This window comes from Lemur catta, chromosome 22 (assembly GCF_020740605.2).
Source record: "Lemur catta isolate mLemCat1 chromosome 22, mLemCat1.pri, whole genome shotgun sequence".
In the NCBI taxonomy this organism is placed as follows: Eukaryota; Metazoa; Chordata; class Mammalia; order Primates; family Lemuridae; genus Lemur; species Lemur catta.
The window spans coordinates 3,944,298-3,968,766 of record NC_059149.1 but is presented as its reverse complement, the minus strand read 5'-3'; the positions used below and the strand labels follow the sequence as shown (position 1 = coordinate 3,968,766).

The 24,469-nt window shown below is 38.2% G+C and overlaps 1 protein-coding gene across 1 annotated transcript in view; it reads left to right on the top strand.

The window, feature by feature from the left end:
• Positions 1 to 19,463, top strand: part of LOC123626720 (putative ankyrin repeat domain-containing protein 19) — a 35,406-nt gene extending 15,943 nt beyond the window's left edge. Inside the window, exons 7-11 of the mRNA XM_045535953.1 lie at positions 3,763 to 3,793; positions 5,643 to 5,735; positions 6,554 to 6,602; positions 19,093 to 19,153; positions 19,246 to 19,463. Coding sequence (XP_045391909.1) covers positions 3,763 to 3,793; positions 5,643 to 5,735; positions 6,554 to 6,602; positions 19,093 to 19,153; positions 19,246 to 19,463 — 452 coding nt within the window. The remainder of the gene's footprint in view (positions 1 to 3,762; positions 3,794 to 5,642; positions 5,736 to 6,553; positions 6,603 to 19,092; positions 19,154 to 19,245) is intronic.
• Positions 19,464 to 24,469: the final 5,006 nt, after the last annotated feature.

The following is a 24,469-nucleotide window of genomic DNA, read 5'->3' as shown; positions in this document are numbered from 1 at the left end:
AGACAGATGTATAATGTCATGTATCTCCGTTGTTGTGTCATATACAGAATAGTTTCATGGCCCTAAAAATCCCGTATGTTGTGCCTTTTTCTCCCTCCCCCTTTCTTCCTTATGAACCCCTGGCAACCACTGATCTTTTTGCTGTCTCCATAGTTTTGCTCTTCCCAAAATAGTCACATATTTTTCAATAATACCTTAGATATCTTTTTGAATTTTTCAAAAAGTAAAATTCCATGGTAATTAAAGGTATTCACTTAAGATAATTCTTTGTTTCTGATTCCTACCATTTTTTTTTTGTCGTTGTTCATCAGTATGGGTTCTGATGACATATGCTTTATGTACTGAAAAAGCATGATTTTTATAGGCATTTGTCACATAATGGGGAGGGTTGAGAAGAATGACATCATGCAGTACTAATAGCACTAACGGGACCATCTTGCTGTATGAAGTGGGTTCAGATAGACTCTAGCAATGGAAGACGGCAATCTCACAAGGTTGTATTTTAGAAAACTGGGAAGACAAAGTACTTCGTACTTACCATGGAATTGGAAATGAGACCCAACAGTGAATACTACAGGTGAATAAATATGTTCCTCCCTGATTCTCTTCCTTTGAGGGATGAGTTTGACAACAGTCTACATAATTATATCATGGCTCACAAACTAGATTATCAGTTATGAGGAATGCCAAGAGTGTCACACTGTTTAGCTTTACTTGTAGTGAAAAAGCACTTCTTTTCCTCCCACTATGGAGTTGGACAATGGTTGGCCCATTTTTGGAGTTTCAGCAAGTTAACAATTTTAGCTACATATATATTTTTTCACATCAGAGAGTACTCCTTGACAACTTACCATCACCTCCCCAGTATTTTGTCTTAAGCTTTCCTCTGAGTATGAGATACAGCTCAGAGTGGATAAGCTCTTGCTTGAGGGAGTGATCAATCCGGTGGTTCTTTCGATGAGAGATAAAATGGCAGTTGAATTTGAGCCTTGCTTGCAACATACATAGGGCAGATAGATAGCTAGAACTAAGTATAAACTTACCAGCATCTGCCTCAGAGTAAGATTAGTGAGAGCAAGTACATTGATTTCTCTTGAGAATTTTTCCACTAGCAGCTGAAAAGTCTTTCAAGGGTCCTTGTCCCAGGCTTGTTTCCTGTTTTGCCTTGCAGAGGAGGTACCATGTTCCTATCCCTAGCTTTCCCTCAGTGGGGTGTTTTATCCTAAACTGAACAGTTTGAACTGAATCTGGAGAGCCTGTGTTGTGTGATAACAAAATACGTACTGTAGTCCACCCTTATCTGTGGATATGTTCTAAGACTCCCAGTGAATGCTTGAAACTTTGAATTGTACCAAACCCTATATATACAATGATTTTCCTATATATATACACATACGTGATATATCCACACACATATATCATAAAGTTTAATTTCTAAATTAGGCACAGTAAGAGATTAACAATGATAACAATAAAATAGAACAATTACATGATAGTCTGTGCTGTTATAAAGCCATGGAAATGTGGTCTCTCAAATTATCTCCTTGTACATACCCTTCTTCTTCTAGTGATATGTGAGATGATACAATGATACAATGCCTACATGTTGAGATGAATTAAGTTGAGTAACATAGCAGTTTTAGGCTACAATTGACGTTCTGACATCAGAAAGATGAGCATCTGCTTTGGATGATCCTGAATCGGGAAGCTGCAATCATATTGATATTTGGATCTTAGGAGCAGAGCATTTTGATGACTATTAGGTGGATAGAACATCGAGTTTGGATACACTGGTCAAGTGAATGATTCAGGTCCTAGACAGGATGGAGTGGGATGGCTGAAGTTTTCAAGATGCTACTTAGAATGGCATGATGAATGGCATCTGCATTCCACATTTCAAAAATTTTCCACCTAACGTTTTGGAACCATGATTGGCCATGGGTAACTGATACCACAGAAATGAAAACAGGGGATGTGATATTGTGAAATATATATGTGGTCTTTGATCTGGTTTCCTGGCATGCAACTCCTAAAATTTTTGTACTCTCCAAAGTGATTATCTTTTTTGTGAAGGATTGACTGATGGCTGGCAGCCACCAGGTAGCTGCAGGATGGAGGCTGGTCATCACAGACCAAGGCATGATTAGGGGGCTGGGACTTCCACCCTATCTCCAACCTCCAGGGAGGAGAGTGGGGCTTAAGATAATGTGATTTTCAATGGCCCATGATTTAATTTGTCATATCTCTGTAATGAAGCTTTCATAAATAGCCAAAGACTGAGTTCAGAGAGCTTCCAGATAGCTGAATATGTGGAAGTTGTTCTAGGGCAGTGCCCCAGGAGGGTATGGAATTGCTCTACCCCATCCCCTATACCTTATCCTATGCATCTCTTCATCCATATCTTTTGCAACATGTTTGCCTGAGTTCTGTGAGCCATTCTGACAAATTAGTGGAACCCAAAGAGGGTATTACAGGAACCTGGATTGAATCTGATCATTCAGAAGTTCTGGAGGCCCACATTTGCTACTGGTGTGGGAAAAAGCCAGCCTTGGGGACTGAGCCCCAACCTGTGGGATCTGAAGATAGTGATGGAACTGGATTGGAGGACTCTCAACAGGCGTCTCCAGCAGAATGAATTGCTTAATTGTTTATGGGGAGCCCCTGAACCACCACCACATTTGGTCAAAGAAGTCCTTTGTGTTCATAATTGCTGTTGTGGTGTGAGAACATATAGCAGCAAGGGGGACTGCTGTATACTCTGTGATTACATCTCCCAGTCTGTTCGTCCAGAAATCATGCTGTTTAAGTTTGACACTGTCTTCTTACAATACTGACTCTACTAGTGAGACCATTTTCTGTCACTCTGGTACGTTTCAGTTGGGATTATGATGATTGTACACAGCGGTTCACCTGTAGGTATCAGATTTTGAAAAATTCCAGTCTCCCTTGCATTTGATAAATCAAAGGAGGGGAGGCAACTGTTACTAATGTATTGATTGCCTGCCAATAGTGTCAATAATATTAATACTAGTATAGTCCTCAGGTATGACCCCAAAAGAATCCTTTGTAACAAAGCATGAGTCTTTTTCTTATTTTGGTCCAAAATCTAAAACATATACAAAAGTGTGCATTAATTATTTATTTTTTGTGAAGGTGGAGTCTTGCTGTGTCACTCAGGCTGGTCTTATTTTCGAACCCTTCAAAGGATCCTCTTGCCCCAGCCTCTCGAGTAGCTGAACTTAATGCAGGTGCCATTCATCATGCCATTCTAAGTAGCATCTTGAAATCTTCAGCCATCCCACTCCATCCTGTCTAGGACCTGAATCATTCACTTGACCAGTGTATCCAAACTCGATGTTCTATCCACCTAATAGTCATCAAAATGCTCTGCTCCTAAGATCCAAATATCAATATGATTGCAGCTTCCCGATTCAGGATCATCCAAAGCAGATGCTCATCTTTCTGATGTCAGAACGTCAATTGTAGCCTAAAACTGCTATGTTACTCAACTTAATTCATCTCAACATGTAGGCATTGTATCATTGTATCATCTCACATATCACTAGAAGAAGAAGGGTATGTACAAGGAGATAATTTGAGAGACCACATTTCCATGGCTTTATAACAGCACAGACTATCATGTAATTGTTCTATTTTATTGTTATCATTGTTAATCTCTTAGAACACCATACTCTTCAATGCTTTTAATATTCTATATTTGTCTGTTGTTGATTTAAAAATACTTTGCTTTTTTTTTAATAGTGGATGGAATATCTGAAGACTCTACAATCAGGTAGGGTTTTGCAGATTTTAAAAAATTGTATGTTAACTAAGGGAATGCAGAGAAAATAACCTAACTTTTCAGTGTTCTATTCTGGGCTGCAGATCACATTATGTGCTTAACATTTCATATCTTCTATAGTCATCACAACTGCTTCTCAAAGAATCCATGCTATTACTTTTTACTGATTAAGTAACTGTGGTTCCAACAAGTTAATTAATTGCTCCATGATCCCATAGTTTGATTATCAGCCTGACTGGCTCCCAAATGTGTTTGCTTGTCCTGTAGCATAGATCAAGAGAAACCTGTGCAGTATTGTATCAAGGTACAGGTACAAATTAGATCAATTTAGAAAGTCAGATTTAGTTATATATTAATTCTCATCAAGAGTTCTTCTTATAAATCTGGTTATTCCAAGAGCATGTCCTGATGTATTTGAGAATGACAGTGGTCCTTCCTTTTAACATCAAAGGTTTTAGGACAGATCTCACTTTGCTGTGGTTGTAGGACCAGAGGTTTACATAAGCAAGACCAGGCAAGTCCTAGAGAGGAATTGTTTTACTTTAAGTGAAGGTTATCTACATATAGGCTATGTTATGTTAATTATTTATCAGCTATTTAGAATTTCTTTCTAATTGATTTTTCTACTTAATGACTTACCAGTTTAGTTTTCCCATTAGGCTGGTATCCTTGCCTAATCCCATGAAAGTTTTTTTTTTTTTCTAGAATCTTTTTTTTCTCCCATGATTTTCTGTAATTTTGTCTTAATATTTTTTTACTTTCTACTTTGCATTTCTTGGTTTTTTATTGTTTTTTTTTTCTTCCAGTTAAATATTCCCTGCTTTTCTAAACAGAGAATGCAAAGCACATAGAAATTCATGATTTTAAGGAATCTTAGGGACTAATAAAAATATCCTCTGGTACTTTAATCTGTGTTTAACATCCTGGTCAAGTAGTTGTTTAGATAGCATACCTGAAACTTTTTACTTTGGTAAATAACAAAGGATTGAAACCCAAGATATTTAAGTGATTTATTTGAATATAGTCAGAGGCAAAAATGAGATTTGAACTCGTGTTTCTTCATTCAAGCCCAGTACTGTTCCTTTTTCATCATCTTTGTAGGTCAGTGTTTTAATAATAGAAATGGAGAGTAGATCTAGGGAACCCAAAGGAAGAGAATAAGAATGAAATTATCTGCTGAACCCAGTGGCAGTGGATAAGAGTGGAATTAGCATTGGAAGGCCAATTTTGAAGAAGAACAATGCTGGGTTGGAGAGAAATACAGGTTTAAGAAAAGAGATCAGAATATTGGGGCTTCTGACAAGTGTGATAAAGAGAAATCATATGAATGAATCAAAAGGATGTTGGGATTTATCTAGAAAGGCACATTAAAATAGAAGGTTTGAGGGAGTTCTGAACAGGTTGCTGTGTTTTCGTTTGTTTAATTGGAGGAACTGGCAAACTTGAAATTTCTGTCAAAAGATGTTAAAAGAATTTGAGCCACTGGGAAGAGTCTCTGTAGCAGATAGGAATGTGGTATCATCTACTTCCACTCCAACCTACACAGGGGTGGCTTAGAGCCCCTTGAGTACTAGGGGGCTAGCGGTTGCTGAATTACATAGGTCTGTGGCCCATGGCACGTGTCCCCTCACCTCTGTCTTTTTTCCCAGTTCACTGATGTCTTTCCCATGTACATGTAGAGTAGAGACGGGGTAAGATTTGCTGGGAAATCAGTCATGGAGCTGGGGTAGCTGGTAATGTGCCTATCCTGGGAGAGGATGACTGAGACTCATTTAGCCTGCTTATCAGGATGAGGGAAATAGAGGGTTTCTGCTCTTGGTCATTTGAGCCTATTTTTCAGGAACCTGTGCTGTATTAGACTGAAGATGAAAAGTTTGAAGACTGCCATGGAGTCCTCCAGAAGAAGGATCTGGAATCAGGAGCCCATAAGAAGGTATTTAGATAGTACTTTGGGAAATAGAAGTATGACTACCAGGATTCTCCTTTTCCAGTAGTCTCTCTCCTTGAGTATCTGAGTGTCTATGAAGGTTTTTAAGGGCTTCCTAGTTTATATAGAACTGAATAAGGAATGACCTGTATGGGCAAAATAATCGGGTAATATAATTTTTAATTTTGTACTTTTTCTTGGAAGAATATCCCCAATAACAACATATAATTTTTTTTTTCCTTTTGTACATTTGTCTTTCAAACATTTCAGATGTTTCCTGGAACTCCCTGTATGGTTTTAGAGTAAAGGGTAGATATAGGGCCTTCTTAGGTGCTTTCCTTCCTGAAGAAGCAAGCCTCCCGATTTTCTGAGTTACACAGATTAGTCTTTGAAACAGAGACATGTAATGGAGAAAGGACAGCAGATTTTTTTACCTTGTTTTAGGTTATCAGGTTTCTTCCAGTTCAGGTAACAAAAGTCATATCAGTCACTAAGTGAACAGACAATTTGTGAAGACATATTATACTTGGGATTTGCTAATATATTGGCGGTCGATATCTGTTATGAAGCTAAAAGTAAGTCTTCATTGACTACTTCATAGACTGTGAGAGGTGGAGACAGAAGTAAGTAACTAGAATATGTCTTAAAACAGAGACCAAATTTTACTAATAATTATATCAAGAAACATCATTTAATATCTAGATAGCTGACCTTTCATGTTATTTAAATTATTCTGGGTGGGTGCACCTAGATAGAACCCTGTAGATGTTTTTATTTTAAGGAGATAACCTCATTTATTTTTGTTGTATATTTTTTCTCTAAAGGATGTCCACCTACCCAACTATTGATGATTTAAGCAGTGTCGATACCAAGGTAAAGTGGTTTCTTGTGAAATTAATTTTACTACTCTGAATCTCCTTTTGTATAGTATTTTCTCTTAAAATTTAGCTTTGGTTTACATATGACTTTATAACAGAAAATTGGTCAGAGAAAACCATTCCACATAAGTTTGATGAAACCCTTGTGTTACCTCTGACCTGTTGTCTTCATCTTCACCTCTTCCCAATGGAGTGTAGGGAGTTTGGTCCCCCAGCTTAAGCTTCAAGCTTGTGGACTGTACTTGTGGGTACGAATCCACTGCTCCTTACTAGCTTGAGATGGAAGGAACTGTGTTTAGCTATGGGGTTGTTCCTGCTGTCATTGATTTTAGTTTGTGTGGAGGAGCCAGTTACTGAGGTAATCCTTTGTACCCACGGTAGGCTCTGGTCCACCAGGTGGGGTATACGAATGCCTTAAGCTTTGGGAGGGGCTGTTAGCTTCCAGGTGTTGCTTGGACCCTGCTCTCTTCTTAAGTAGGGGGCGGAGCAAGATGGATCACAGCTGGGGTGCAATAGCCTGGTTGTGTGGGCTTCCATGGGGCTCAGAGGTTGCTTATCTGGCCATTAGGGGGAGCCACTGATACAGAGTTGAGAGTGGTCTCTGGAAGATTAGAGGGCTGCTCCTGATGGCAGGTGCCTACTCATGTGATTGCTGAGGCCTCTGGCCAGATTTTCCATTCCTATCCACAAACCTGGTCACTTTCCCCTCTGATTGGTCCACCTTTGTTTCCTCTTCACCCAAGGTGGGCTCTCAAGCTTCCCCACAGTTTGTGTATCTGGCCTGTTGGCATGTGTCTCTGCACGTCACTGGCAGATAGGGGGATCTCCAATTGTACACTGCTTTTCTGCCACTAGACCCCAACACAAGGTGGGTGGGCCTCTCTACCCCCCAAAGTCACCACTAAAGTGATGCTCCCACTGGGAGAATAATGGCAGCTAAAGGAAATTTTGGTTCAAGCTTAACTCTCTATTAAAGTGAGTGGGGATAGGGACAGTTGCTCTGATTCAGCCTGTGGCACTCAAGGCATTTGGTTTCCACAGGAACCAGTACTTATGCAAATTGCGTCCCAATGGCACAGCCAACTCCAATATGGCACTTCTCAGTGGGGAAGGGGGCATGGGGCTCACCCATAGAACCCTGCTCTCTTGTGCTCCTCCACACCCTCCCAATGGGGATGGGTTCTCACTTGCCACCTGAACTTAGAACTGGATCTCTCCCCCATGGCCCCTGCCCTTCTGTCTGCACAATGAGCAGCTGAACACACCAAGCACCTGTAGGCAGGAAGATCACAAACTGAGGGCTGTGGGTGGAAAAGTGCCCCTGGCACTGAAGCGTGCTACTGAGCACAGAGAACTCCAGGGCTGCTATGGTTTGGGGAAGGGGCTGTGGACTTCCTGCACCACTCTGAAGTTTGGAGTGGCACCTGTCTGTCTGCCTCTCTGAGCCCTGGTGGCAGCTCTGCTGACCCAGGCAGGCTCAGCTTGGCATGGGCTCTGGGAGTGCGCTTCTCTGGCCCAAGGCAGGCTCAGCTGGGAGTGTGTTGTTGTGTGGAACCAAGTCACTCAGTACAAGGTGCTTTGGTGGTTACTATGGGGTGGGTGCAGCCACATGGCTAGGAGTTGCTTGAGCCAAAATTACTTCCTGTGATGCCAGGAGTCGGGGAGTGCAGAGGAGATGGCATCTGGATGCAGAGATGCCAACTCCCTTGTCTCTTCTGGCCCTCCCCTATTGGATGAGAACCCTGCATCTCGTTGCTGCCCTGAAGCCCCTGGGTGGGGGAGGGGAAAACAAAACCCTTACCATTTCCCTGGGCTCCAGGACTCCCTGGAAGTAGTTCATGCCCATAACTCCCTTCTGTCTTCCTCTCTCAGCAGCTCAGTTCTTCTTGGTGGTGTTCCTGGACTCCAGTGATATCTATCCCTGAAGTCTACTTTCAAGCGGTAATCACTCTCTGCTCTCCTCAGTCCAATCCTCAACTGTTCTGCTGGGATGGTCCAGCAAGCTTTTTCTCTAGTCAGCTATTTTGGCTTTCTCCCCAAGGACTCCTATGACTCTTATGTTAGGCCTTTTACAGAATCCCATATTTCTTGTAGGCTTTGCTTGTTCCTCTTGCTTATCTGCTCTATCTCTTGACTGACTTGTTCAATTAACAAGTGTTGTCTTCAAGTACTGAGAATCTTTCCTCTGCCTGATCTAACCTATTCTTAAGGTCTTCCACTGTGTTTTGTAATTCCTTGAATGATTTTTTCATTTCCAGAAATTCTGTTTGATTTTTTTCTTTAATATTTCAGTCTCCTTGGTGTTTTTTTCATTCATTTTTTGCATTGTTTTGGTCCTTTCTTTGTGTTGGGTTTCCTTGTTATCTTCTATTTCATTGAGCTTCCTTATAATCCATGTTCAAAATTCTTTATGTGTCATTTCAATATTCTGGTTTTGGTTGTTACCCATTGCCAGAGATGTGGTGTCCCCTTTTGGGGGTGTCCTTTTGCTTTGATTCTTCATACTTCTGGAGTTCTGTCTCATATTCCTTCTCATCTGGAGCAGGTATTGCTTCTTACTTTTGGATTTTCTTTTGTTTAGAGAATGACATGCCCAGTTTATTCTCTGAACCAGTAGGTGGTGCTTGGAGGTGAGCATCAATTACAGCCCATATGATGAGTCAGTAAATGCAGTAAAAAGATGTACAAATTGACTTCACTGTTAGTAGGTGGTGCTTGCCAGAAGGAACAAGCTGCAATGCTTTTTTGAGGGGTCATGTGACCAAGTCTAGTCCCTCAGGAAAAGCACTCTCATGCCTCCAGTGGTTGGAGGAACCCTGGGACTTCCAAGTGTGCCCTTACTTTCTACCACAGCAGTTGTGGGTGGGGGACTGAGGCTGGGCATGTTTGGCTTGGGTGGTGAACTTGCCATCAAGATGAAAAATGCTATTAACAGGGGTTGAAGATCTGCTCCCTACCTCTGGACAAAGCTGCCAGGGAGGGGCTCAAGTGGCCCCATTCAACCAGAAAGTCTGTGTGAGGAGGCAGGGCTATCTGAGTCCCTCAATCTGGCAGTCTAGAGCATACCTCACTCCTTTCCACCCTCCTTTACTACATGGTTTCTCCCAGGCCTCTGCCATTAAGCCCTCAAACCAGCCAAGCTCCCCTACAACTGTTGTGCAAGCCAGGATGTTCCCTTCCCAGGATCCTGGCCTCAGCTGGAGTGTGGTCCTCCCATGTAAGAAGGGGTGCCCTTAGAGCACACTACATCTAGGACCCACACAGCACTCTCCTCCTTGTCTGTCCCTGCAGGCACCCACATTTCATGACACTTATTCACAAATATTACTTCTGTGCCTCCAGGCAATATGATTGAGACCTGGGCATACATGATCTGGCATGTGGGCCCATCCCTGGGATCGAGTTCTTGACCATACCAGGGATGTGGATGCTGTTCACAAGTCATCCATGGGGTACCCAAGCTGATTCTATGTCCCCCCACCTTTGGTAGTTCCGTGCTTTGCTGGAGTTGCTGGGGAAATATCACCAGGGATGGCTGGCAGACAGGGAGCTCATGGTCTGTGTTACCCCTCTGTCCACTGCAGGACCAATAAGGAAAAGTGTGCACCCTGTTTCCTGTAGAGGCCTCCATGTGGTGGCCCAATTGTTTCTCTTGGCAGCGATGGGTTGGGGAGGGAAAGGAGAGAAGAAGAGTTTGGCTGGAGGAAATCCACTCTGGTCATCTCCAGCCCTCTCTCCAGGAGGCAGTCTGTCCAGAATGATGGGGATGCAGATTCATGCAGATCACCTGGGACCCACAGGACCCCTGTGGCTCCTGTAGTCTGGGACAAAGTTGAACAATGTCTATGTGGGGGTGAGTAATATGCAATCTGAGGGGTTGAAGCCCTCTAGGGAGGACAAAGGTGTCTGGTGGTAGAGAAGAAATATGGCACCTACTGTCCAGCTCAGATCTGTGGGGTGTTGTTGGAATACAGAATTAAGAGACATGGAAAGTTGCAGGAGTTTTTCAGGGCTTTGCTTGAAGGAAACTGAGCATATTAGTTCACATACAAGAAGCTGCTTAGCAACAAGGGAGGCATTCCACTGACCAGGGGCGACTGCAAGGCTATGCTTGTCTCGAGGCCTGCAGGCCAGCACCTGGAGCTTGTGTAAGGCGGAGCTCGGCATAGGGTCACAGGTTAAGGAATTGATCAAAGGACGCCAGCCCAGCAGGCACCTGTAGCTAAAGCTAATTAGCCTCATGGACAGTTCCTGCTTCACTCTGGACCACATGTCTCAGTTAATGACAAACTAGATAAAGAAATACATGGTCTCTATATTTCTGTTTTAGCTTTATTGCTAATTGGTAATTTTATCTTTAACTTGTATACTCAGCTAGGTCTATTCTTAACTTAGTGCTTAAGAAGTTTATCTTAGAAAAATTTTGTAACATTTGCTCACGTAGATAGAATTAATTAAAGGATCTCTTGAAACCTTTGGGGAGCCTTTAAACCTAAATGAATGATCTGTACACATATATCTGTAACCGCTAACAGCTAATTGCTGTGCCAATAAATACTGATGCAGGATTTCACTCAGTGACTCCTGGCTCACGGGAATGCTGGAGGACCTCTGCCTCCCCCATCATTTTAAACTACACTTTATCTCTGTCTCTATTATTTCCAAATGTCTTGCGAGGATCCTGCTTGGAACCTGTATTTCTTGGAGAATAGCTGACTCCCAGCAGGGCAGGAGGTGTCCTGGGGGGCTGGGAGCCTGGTTTCCTGTTTTTAAGAAGCTCCTTGCTCACTGGTGGCAACATTCTCTGGGCTTAGGTGGGCAGAAGGACACTCCAGCAGCTCTGGAGCCCACTGACAGTCTGAGATGTGAGGGAGGGGAATGTTAACTCCTCCTCCACCTACCCTTCTTGTAGGTTTCCAAGCCTCTCATGGCTTAATTCCCACTGATGCATTTCTCCTTCCAGTGGTGTTTAGCAGCCTCTTCCTGTGGAGTCTCCTGTAGGATCAGGAACCCTTCCTTTAGACTGTCACTCAATCTGTGTTCGTTTGTCTGTTTGTTCTTTCTCTTTCATCTAAAGCTCCTCCTTCTTACAGAGATGCTCTGGCTAGTGGTGCCTCTGGTTCACCATCTTGCAGTTATTTATTTTAAACTTCTTGATCTGGGCTCCATTTAACATGACCTTCTTGGGAAGGCTTTCCAGATATTCAAAAGAAATTGAGTGTTGTTAAGTAACTTGTTGGTTACTACAGGTGAATCAGCACAGGGGGAACCCCACGTCCAGTAATGATATGACAATTGCTAAATCCTTGTAGTACTGGCTTGGTGGAGTTGGGAATGATATAGGAGAATTTCCTGGATTACAAGGAAAATTTCTCATTCTCTTTCCTCACTCTGTGTGTTGAGTTGGTGGAGGAGCAATGTGGGCATTCCCTCATGGTCACCATAGCTAAGACTTTGCTTAGGTCACACTGGAACCCAGCCAATCTCAACAAAAGCCCTTGGTGACTGTTGCCTGGCTCCCTCTGATGTTTATGCTAGCCCAAGGGCTCCTTAGTCAGTGAGTTGTGAATCCTGCCAGGACTGGGTCTTTCCTTTAATAGCAGAGCGTATCTTTCTGGCTCAAGGTGATTCCAGGAGTGTAATTCATGGACTATGTTCTTAAATCCAGGGCCTTAGGAGTCTGCTATGTACTTTATTTTGCTGTTGGCATGCAAGTTGCAAAACAAAGTCTTCTGAATTTTTTCCTTTCCTTCCCCAAATGGAAGAAGACTCTCCCTGAGCTGCACTGCCAGGGTTTGTGGGAAGGGTGACATAAGCACTGTCTTGGCCACCACCATTAGTGTATCTCTGGGTCATGTGTACCTCAAGCCCACTGGATCGGAGCCAGCACAGGCACAGGAACTACCCAAGGATGGCGTCCTTTGTGAAATCACTGCCTTATGAATTTATTTTAGGCCCCAGGCTGCTTTTTCTCAGCCAGTTGATGGACGTAGCCAGAACTAAGGTTTCAGGACAGAAAATTTCTCTTTGGCTGGGAGGGTCCAAATGCTCCCTCTGTGGGCACTGGCAGTATTCTGACCTGTGCTATGTTCCTCAGAAATTCAATACAAAGTCCCACAATCACTTCATTCTCTCTGACTCAGGGAAATGTATTCTCTTTGCTTGATGTGCTGGTGTGGCACTGCCTGTGGATGGAGAAGGGATAGTGTGCAAGGCTCTTTACTGCCCCAGTCAATGCCTCTTTCATTGATTGAATGTGAAACCTGGTACTGAGATCACTCACATGATTTTTGGTTTTCCTGAAGGTGCTTCCTTGCGTGTCTAGTTGTTGAATTTGGTGTTCATGTGGAGGGATGATTGCTGCAGGTTTCTATTTGGTCATCTTGCTCTTCTCAGATCTCCTACAGGTGTCCTTTTTATAATATGACTTCTTTTCCTTTGGGTAGATCACCAGTTGTGATATTGATGAATCCAATGGTATGTCTACTTTTAGTTCTTTGAGAAATCTCCATATAGTTTCCATAGAGATTGTTGTAATTTATTCTCCTACCAAAAGTGTATAAGCCTCTTCTTTTCACCACCTCCCCACTAGCATCTATTGGTTTGACTGTTTAATAACAACTATTCTGACAAGGGTAAGGTGGTATCGCATTGTGGTTTGGATTTGCATTTCTCTAATGAATAGTGATGTACAATGAATAGTGATGTGTTTTCATATGTTTGTTAGTCATTTGTTTCTTTTCTTTGGAAAAATGTTCATTTATTTTGCCTACTTTTGATGGTTTTGTTTCTTTTTTCGTGTTGATTTGAGTTATTTATAGATTCTGGGTATTAGGCCTTTTTCAGATACGGAGCTTGTGCATACTTTCTGTAGGTTGTTTATCCTGTTGATTACATCTTTTGCTATGTAAAAGCATTTTAGTTAACTTAATTTCAATTTATTTATTTTTGATTGTATTGTATTTGCTTTTTGGGTCATAGACATGAATTCTTTACCTAACCCTATGTTGAGGATAGTTTTTTCTAGTATTTTTTTTCTAAATTTTTTTTTATGGTTTCAGGTCTTACATTTAAGTCTTAAATCCATCTTGATTTAATTTTTGTATATGGTGAGAGATTGAAATCAAGTTTTTTTCTTCTGTATATGAATATCCAATTTTCCTAGCACTATTTATTGAATAGGGTTTCCTTTCCCTAATCTATGGTTTTGTCTGCTTGGTGAATGATCAGTTGGTTGTAGGTATTTGGCTTTATTCCTGGGTTCTCTATTTTGCTCTATTGGTGTATGTATCTACTTTTATTTTAGTAGTGTGATTTATTGGTTAATATTGCCTTATAGTGTAAATTAACATCATATAATGTGATGCCACCTGATTTCTTTTTTCCTTAACATTGCTTTGGCTGTTTGTACTCTTTTCTGGTATCATATGATTTTTTTGGTTTGTTTTTTCTAATTCTGTGAAAAAAGTGACATGGGTGTTTTGGTATAAATTGCATTGCATCTGTAGATTACTTTGACAATGTTGACATTTCCACAACATTTATTCTTCTAATCCATAATCCTGAGATACTTTCCCAATTTTTTGTATCATCTAGGACATTTTTAAAGTAGTATTTTGTAGTTCTTCTTGTGGAGATGATTCACAATCTTGGTTAAGTATATCCCAGATTATTTATTTATTTATTTGTTTATTTTGAGGCTGTTATCAATGAGATTGAGTTGCTGATATTATTCTTACCTTGTTTGTTGTTAATGCATACAAATGCTAGTGATGTGTATACATTGAATTTGTAACCTGAGACTTTACTGAATTTATTTATCAATTTCAGGAATGTCTTGGAGGTGTCTTTATGTTTTTCTTTGTATAAGATCATATCCTCAACCAACAAGGATAGTTCGACTTCAATTTTTTCTAATTTGAATACGCTTTATCTCTCTTTTTCCTCATTGTTCTGGCTAGGACTTCCAGTAGTGTGTTAAATTGAAGTGGTGAAAGTGGGCATCCTTGTCCATTCCAATTCTTAAAGGGAATGCTTTCAGATGTTCCCCATTCAGTATGATGTTGGCAGTGAGTTTTTTATATATGGTTTTCATTATTTTGAGTCATGTTCTTCCTATGCCTAGTGTCTTGGGGGTTTTTGTCATGAAAGGGGTATTGGATTTTGTTGGATGTTTTTTCTGCATGTATTGAGATTAGGCTTTGGTTTTGTTTTTAATTCTTTTCATGTGGTGAATTACAGTTATGGACTTTTGTATGTTGAACCACATTTGCCTCCCTCAGGTGAAACCCACTTGATCATGGTAAATTATATTGTTGATGTGTTTTTTGCTAGGTTTTCTTTGTTTGTTTGTTTTTGAGGAATTTTTAAATCTATTTTCATCAAGGACATGGGCCTATAGTTTTCTTTTTTTGTTGTTGTGTCCTTACCTGGCTCTGTTATCAGGATGATATTGGTTTTGTCAGGTGAGTAAGGGAGGATTCCCTCCTTGTTGTAGCACAATTTCTGTAGGATAGTACAAGTTCTTTTCTGTAGCTCTGGTAAAATATACCTGTGAATCCATCTCACCCTAGGCTTTTTTTTCCATGGGAGTTTTCTTGTTAATGACTCAATGTTATTATTCATTATTGGTCCATCCAGGATTTCTATTTTATCCTGATTCAAGCAGCGGACTTTGCATTTTTCCAAAAAATGTGTCCACTTCCTCTAGATGTTCTAGTTGATGTGCATAGAGGTGTTTGTAGTAATCTCAGATTTTCTTTTAAAATATGTTTCCTTTTCCATTTTGGAATGAGTTTATTTGAATCATCTCTTTTCTTGGCTAATCTGGCTCATGGTCTGTCAATGGTTTTATCTTTTCAAAGAATGAATTTTGCATTTCATTGACACTTTGTATTTTCTTTTTGGTTTTACTTTTGTTTAGTTTTGCTTGGCTATTTGTTATTTCTTGTCTCCTGCTAGATTTGGCATTGGTTTGTTTTCATTTTTTCTAGTTTCCTGCGGTGTGATATTGGGTTATTAATTTGTTATCTTTCTCATGTAGATATTTTGTGCTCTTATAAACTTCCCTCTTGTTACTACTTTTTCTGCATTTTACAAAATTTTATAGCTTTTGTTGCCATTGTCATTCAATCGAAAAATATTTTTTCATTTCTGTCGTGTTTTCATCTTTGGCCCAAAGATCATTTCACAGGAAGTGGTTTAATTTCTATATATTTGTACAATTTTGAGAGTTCCTCTTGGAATTGTTTCTCATTTTATTCCACTGTAGTATGAGACAATAAATACATGATATGATCTTGATTTTTTAAAGCTTTTCTGAGATGTGTTTTGTGGTTTAGAATAAGTTCTATCTTGGAGAATGTTCCATGTGCTGATGAGAAGAATGTGCATTCTGCAGTTTCTTTGGCAGAATATTCTGCGAATGTCTCTTAGGTGCATGTGTTCTACCATCTTAAATCCATTGTTTCCTTGTTGATTTTTCTGCCTCAGTGATTTATCTAGTTCTGTCAGTAGAGTGTTAGGGTCCCCCACTATAATTATGCCCCTATTGATTTCTTTTCCTGGCTGTAGTAGCATTTGTTTTATGAATTGGGGAGCTCTGGTGTTAGGTACATATATATTTAGATTTGTTAAATCTTCTTATTGAATTGATCTCTTAATCATTATATAATAACCATTTTTGTATTGTCATTATTGTTGTTTTAGAATCTATTTTACCTGGTAGAAGATTAACTACTCTTGCTTGCTTTATATATCCATTTGCATCGAATACTTTTCCAGACCTTCACTTTGATTCTGTGAGAATCTTTATGAATTAAATGTATTTTTTTGAGACATGATATTTTTGGGTTTTGTTTTTTCATCCATGCCACCAATTGATATCTTTCAGTGGGATATTTAGAAGGTTTACATTGAATGTTAATATTGATTAGTGAAATACTGTTTCAGTCTTGTTGATTTTTACCGGTAGCTTTGTATTCTCACTTAATTTACTATTTTGTAAGAATTTTGAGTTTTAACTTCTGCTTATTTTTACACTGTATTGACTGCACTCTGATTTTTAGAGCACTTTTGAGCATTTTCTGTAGAATGTAGCATTTTCTGCTCTGTAGAGCAGGTCCAGTGCTGTGAGTCAGGGGAGAAGAATCTGAATGGAGGAGAGCTGGCACTCTGGTCCTCTTTTTCCCAAGGTGTACCCTGCAAGGGATGCACTTTCCTCTTACTTGAAGGGAGCTCACCCTGTATGTCCAAGCTCTGGGATCACACAGTTCCCTCAAGACCCACCAGTGCCCTGTGGCTACTGCAATCTGACTGAGTATTAGAGAATATTTGTGTGGGTTCCAGTGTCAAGAAATGTAAAATGCTCAATTCCCCTGGGCAGGGCAAAGGCACACAATAGCTGGAAAAGCAGTATGACAACTTCTGCCTCACCTTGGGTCTGTGGTAAGTGTGAGTGAGAACCATTGAGCTAGAAGCCTGGTGCTGTATTGTCAAGAAGCTCTCAGTTCACTGAGGGCAGCAGTGCTGGGCTTATGAGGCTACAGGGTCTACCCAATAGTTTGGAGCCTTAGGACTGCCAGAGGTGTGAAAGGAGGAAAATCAAACACACCCACCTACCCTTTCCATGGGGCCACTAATTCCCTGGGGGTTCATTTCTTCTAAAATCTTGTTCCTTCTTGTTATTTCCTGTGACTTCTTTCCTTGGTGTCCCTGTCAGGTTCTGGCACTCTTCCTGCAGAATTACACCTGGGCTATGATTTCATCTGAAACTTTCTCTTCTTTCTGAGATGATCTGGCTTCTGATGTCTCTAGTCAGCCATCTAATCTATATCCACTCCATGTTTTTCCTAGTTATTTAAATAATAATTTTATAACTCCTGTATTACTATGAGTTACTACAGTTTAGGAAACATATTTATGTGTGTGTTAGAGTACGGAGAATGTAATCTGGCATGTATAAAATGTTTTAATGTATTTTAATGGGAATAAATGAATAGATAAATGAATTTTAGTGCAAAGAAATGTTAGAATATTAAGGTTATAATGGAATGTTAAAAGTAACAATATCCATAATATAATTAATAATTAAATCTATTGAATTTTTAAAATATAATTTAAATTTATGTTCCCCTTTAATAATTAGAATGTATAACTTCAGGAGAGTTATTATGAGAAAATATTTCATAAAAATGAACAAATTAGCAACATATCATAAGTAGGAAAGAGAACTATGGTATCTTTTCTAGTATCATCCAATTGGAAGTTTAGATTAGGATTTCAGATTAAAATTTCTTAAGTGTTCCTTATCTTCAACCGAAGTTCTATTAAAAAATGTCTTTTTAAGCAATACATTAATCTTTATAATTCTAATTACTAATTTTTTTCTCCAAGTACAAAAGAGATGGAATATTTCTTTTTCTGATTTTTTTTATCTCTGTAGCAATAGTGTCACAGCTTCCACATAGTGGAAGATGATTATGTTTCAATAATTTATTGTTTTTTGGTAATTAAATTAAATTGTTTCCTAAAGAAGTATATAGGAAAATAAATTGTAGAGTAAATATTAATCAATTATCAGTTTTATCATGGATATACTGTAAACTAAAGTCTCTGTTTTATTCTCATATTTCTCCATGTACCTTATCATACAGAATATTTTTCCTTTTCTTCCATGGTTTAATCACATATTAGGTGGAGTGGTCATGTCTCTTTTTGTTTGTTTGTTTTTTCCTCCTCTTCCACCTTGCAAAAATGCTTTTCCCCAATCTAAATATTTCCTTGCAGAATGCATTTCCTCAGTGTGTACCCTGTCAGTGCCTCTTTGTTTTCATTGTCATCATATTTAGTGAAAGCTTTCTACTGAGTAGCTCTTTGTGGCTTTCATTCTTCAATGATTGCCCCACAAGGTTTATTATTGTTTTCTGTCTTTCTTGGGAGAACCTGAATCTATACAATAATTTATCTTTAGAATTTTGACAAACATAATAGAAGTGATTGATAATATTTGCAAAGCCAACCCATTAAAATAAGTTATTAGTAAAACCTAAACTCTCCCATTTTCCCTGGCAAGAGATAGTTAATCCAAATGTAAATCATGCAAACACATTTCACAATGTAACACAAAATTGATTAATTTAAGTATCTTAATGATAGTTACTTTAATAATCCTGTAAGCTGACTAGGTCCATTTTTGTCTCAGGCTATTTTGGCTAAGAATATAATCTAATGGATATTATAGCATTTGTAGAATAATCAATTATGGGCAAAGGGAGTAACAGTCTTAGGACATCTGTACCATCTCTCCTAATCTTCACCCCATGAGAAGATGTAAATTAGTAAATGACAGAATTGAGGTTGAATCTACATCTGAGTGACTCCAAAACCTCTTTTCTTTGCATTAAGTCATACGGTAATGGTGAATATTATAATTATTTTACCACTTTGATACTTGTTATTCTTAAAGCTATTGTTTTTTGTTCTAGGATGTTTCTGAACCAAACTTAACAAACTTAACTACTGCTTCTCAGCAATCCAGGAAAAATTGTAAGCTCTTTAAAGATTGCCTATTTTTGTGTTATCCACTGATTCTTCATTACAAATATCTTTATATATTATTTACTTTCTTTTTACTGTAGTAGAAGCAAAATATGCTACTGTGAGAACAGGTAAGGGAAACGTGTTTGAGGACAAGATTTCTGATCATCCAAAGGAAGATGTGTTTGAATGCTTTCCCACAACATCAGGCAAAGTCCAGGGCTTTTTAAATCCTTCCTTTCCACCACCTGAGCTCAGCGGAAACCTTCCTCCGGGTCATTGGAAAATTGTGGTCTTACAAAGGCAAGTTATTATTTGAAAAACTTTTCTCCCCCATATTTTTATGTACCCCTCCCCCGTCCTCATAATGCTGACAAAAATACTGCAAAGAAATGGACCTCCTCAAGGCCATAGTAGAAAACAAATGTAATAACAAAATGAAGGATGGACAGGATTGAGATTTGTAAAAGTGGAGGGGAGTAAACAATTCTTAGGTTAGAAATTGTAGAAGGAAAGAATTAGAAAGCAACCCAAAGGAGCAGCTCACAAATGTGGAAATGAAGAGGGGGATGACAGGGAAGAATTCATGGAGGAAGGGCAAGATAAATACAAAGTTTGATTAAGAGAGTCAAGATCACACAAATTATTATGAAAAGATAACAGAAATAGTGGAGATAAATGATAGTGGGAACTCTCTGTATTGTAAGGCATGTTAGAAATTGTTTTCATGCAAATCAAGAAAAGAAAGGCAATGAAAAAGAGGCTGATATTCTTTTAAAAAATTATATATTGGTTTAATGAAAAACAAACAGAAAAGTTAAGGGTGGCTATAATTAATATATTGTACATTTAAAACTAGCTATAAGAGAATAATTCAAATGATTCTGCCATAAAGAACAGATACTATTTAACATGATGCGTATCTCAAGTACACTGATAAGATTCTAGAAATGTATCAAAATTTATGTCCCTTCAAAATTTGTACATCTATTATGCTCAAATAAAAACTATGTAAAAAGGAAAAAAATGAATCCTCATTTTTAAAAAATTATTAAGGTAATACATTTAATCTAGTAAATTATTAAAGTAATATATTTAATCGAGTAAAACCTATGTTCCTGGATAATGCAAAGTGAAATATATTTCAGGCCTTATCTGATATTATGAATTATTAATTTTTGACTCTTTCATTTCTTCTTTAAGGTTTATAACTTATCTTTTGCATATCCATAACTTACTTAAATAATTTGTATGACTGTTTGGTATAATCTTGACAATCATTTTAGATCTGTTTGAAAATAGAGAAAGGAATAAACATTTTATTTGATCTTTTTAAAAATTTCAGGTTATATAAGGGAGGTTCTTAATTGGTATTCATTAAATAAGAATATAAATTTTGAGCTGCAACCCTCTTGAAGAAATAAATGCTACAATTATTTTTTTCTGGACATGTGATTTATCTTGTGCCAATAATTTCTACATATACCAGACACACATATGTATACATCACATGAATGCAATCATAATTGATTACTGTTCCCTAGAATAAACTACTTATTGTCATAGCATTATAAAGAAGAGGGGACTGTCAACAGAGCATACACATTCATCTCTGGAAGATGGTTGTTTACTTTTAAAAAATATTTCTAGCTTTGGGGACATTTTATTTTATTCTTACGAAGCTTTATTAAGTTTAGTATTCATAGTTGTTATATCTTGCACATAAATTTTTTCATCTGCAAAACTCAGAAATCCTGTAGACTTGATTTTGTAGTCCTCTCTCCACTCCTTATGTGAATATTGGGGCCTGTTTGACAATTGTGGATGTATTTGAAGATTCTTAAATCTTCAATTTGGGTAATCACAGCTTTATGTTCTTTATAGTAGATGCTCTCTCCAATTTTTAACTACTGTCCTATATGATGGAAATAGGAAATTAGAGCTATGAGTATGTTGCTTACATGGGAGTAAGAAAACAAGGTGAAATTTAATGGAGGGCTTTATGTTTCTTTCTTACATGATCACAGTACTTAGAAATGCATCATAATTCTGCATCACATAAGCATTTCTCTTCTACAGTTTAAAATTTTAAGATTAATTTTATTTTTTTTAGTGTCATTCCTTTTTTATTTTAATTTTTTAAATTCAGGATATTTTGGGGGTGCAAACATTTTGGTTACATGAAATATTGTTTGCCTCACCCTAGCTAGGGCTATAAGAGTGTCCTTCCCCCATACAGTGTACCCCATTTCCATTAACTGTGGGTTTACTCCCCTCAGTCCTCCACCCTCCACTTGACCAGCACCCAGTGAGTATTACTACCCTGTGAGCACCTTAGTGTTTATCAGTTAGTACCAATTTGATAGTGAGTATATGTGGTGCATGTTTTTTCATCCTTCTGATACCTTACTTAAAAGGATGGGCTCAATCTCTATCTAGGATCACATAAGAAGTACTAGATCACTGTTCTTTTTTGTAGTTGAGTATTATTCCACAGTATACATGTATCACATTTTATTAATCCACTCATGTAGTCATGGGCACTTGGGTTGTTTCCACAGCTTAGGAAAAGTGAATTGTGCTGCTATAAACATTTGATTGCAAATGTCTTTGTTCTCTTCCTTTCAATAGATGCCTAGTAGTGGGATTGTGGGATCAAATGGTATCTCTATTTTTAGCTCTTTGAGGTATCTCCAAATTACTTTCCACATGGGTTGTACTAATTTGCAGTCCCACCAGCAGAATAAGAGTGTCGCAATCTCTCGTATCCATGCCAGCATTTGTTATTTTGGGCCTTTTTATTAGAGGCCATTCTCACTGGAGTTAGGTGATGTCACATTGTAGTTCTGATTTGCATTTCCCTAATGATTAGAGATGTTGAGCACTTTTTTATATGTTTGCTGGCCATTAATCGTTGAGCACTTTTTTATATGTTTGCTGGCCATTAATCTGTCTTCTTTTGAAAAGTTGCTGTTCATGTCCTTTGTACATTTATTGATGGGGCTATTTGATTTTTTTCTTGTTGATTTTCTTAAGTTCTATATAGATTCTTGTTATCAGCCCTTTATCAGATGTGTAGAAAGCAAATATTTTCTCCCATTCTGTAGTTTGTCTGTTTGCTGTAATGATAGTTTCCTTGGCTGTGCAGAAGCTTTGTAATTTGATCAGGTCCCATTTGTTTATTTTTGTTGCTGCTGTGATTGCTTTGGGGGTCTTCTTCATAAATTCTTTGCCTAGGTGGATGTCTAAAAGACTCTTCCCAACATTTTCTTTCAGAATGCTTAAGGTTTCGTGCCTCAGGTTTGAGTCCATTATCCATCCTGTGTTGATTTTTGTAAGAGGTGAGAGGTGGGGATGCAGTTTAAATCTTCTGCACATGGACATCCAGTGTTCCCAGCACAACTTGTGGAATAGAGATTCTTTTCCCATATGTATGCTTTTGTCTGCTTTGTTGAAGATTTCATGACAATATGAGGATGGTTTTATGTCTGGGATCTCTGTCCTATTCCAAAATTCTATATCTGTGTTCTTGTGCCTATACCATGGTGTTTTGGTTACTATAGCCTTGTAGTAAAGTTTGAAGATACTTTCAGACCCAAGGTCAAGGGCTGGAAAACAAACTTCCAAGCAAATGGAAACCAAAAGAGAGAGGCCATAGAGATTCTGATTTCAGACAGCATAAATTTTAAAATAGCAAGACTAAAGAAAGACAAAGATGGTCACAAAATCATGGTGAAAGGAAAAGTCCAACAAGAAGGATTAACAATTCTTAATATCTATGCATTGAACACAAGAGCACCCAGATACATAAAGCAAACCCTGTTTTATCTAAATAGCATGATAGACAGTAATGCCATATTAGGGGGGGATTTCAGCACCCCACTGACTCAATTGGACAGATCCCCAAACAAAAAGTAAGCAAAGAAATAATGGACTTAAACAAAGCTCTAGAACAAATGAGTATAACACACATCTACAGAATATTCCACCCAAATAAAGCTGAATATACATTCCTCTCATCATCTCATGGAACTTTCTCCAAAATTGATCGAATGCTAGGCCACAAATCAGACCTCAACAAATTTAAAAACATAGAAATTGTACCATGTATCTTGTCAGATCATAGTGGTATAAAACTAGAGATCAATTCCAACAGAAACACTGCTTCACAAGGTCATGGAAATTAATCTCTTGCTGAATGATTACTGGGTCAAAGGAGAGATCCAGATGGAACTTAAGATTAATTTAAAAAATAGTCTTCTTGCAGCATCTTTAATTGGTACTTTAGAATTAAATCTTTTTATTCAATTTAAAAATGTATGTTATGATAATATTCCAGAAATAAATATTTTCTTATATTAGTACTATTATATCTCACATTCTTCAAATTTTTAAAGGTATAGTTGAAACAATTGAACCATATTTTTCCTCCTCTTGTTCTCATTTTCAAAATTTCTGAGTTCTGTATAGAATTTCATTATTAAATTCTACCATTTTCATATACTTTACAAATACTCATCCTTTTTCTCACATTTCCCTGTCTTGAAATGCTTCACACCCATTCTCAGCACTTTTTCTATCTTTCATAATGTGGCCATATATCTTTGCAGTATTTCCTGACCTTCCCAGGCAGAACTCACTGCTCTCTCCTTTGTGACCTTACTGCCCTTTATTCACTTTAATTGTAGAAGCAGTGAATTATTCTTTTCCATCTTTCTTTCATACATCTCATACTCCTCTTGAATCTAGGGCAAAATCCATCCTTTTTTTATATTATCAGCTTCTGCCAGAATAGTGCCTGTGCTTTGATAGACAGAGTAATGTTCATTGTCTTATAGACTAATTGAGTGAGTGAGTGAGGGAATAAATGCAATGTTTTCTGAAGTTGGGATTTTTTTTTTTAATAGGAAGGAGCAACAAAGCCAGCATCTGGACAAAAGGAAAATGGTATTGGTATTATTGAACATGCTCCATGAGAGCAAAAAGTAATGTCAATTTTATTTATGTGCACAAAAATAACAGAAGTGGTAAGTTAGCGAATATCTATGATACTCTTTAATCCTTAAATTCCATCACAAAAAAAGACATTTAAAGTATGCAGACCCAAATATATTATCCATTTCTTTTAAATATATTTCTTTTGCTGTCTTTCTTCATACTGTCTACTTTTTTCTTCCTAAAACTGGTTCAACCTTGAAATTATTTTTGCTATTAGTTTTATTTTATTGAAATAAAAATGAATGGTGATAGACTTGTATATGTATTTAAAATGTATGATAAAAATGTTCTCATGAATGTATCTGTGAATACCATTTTATAGACAAG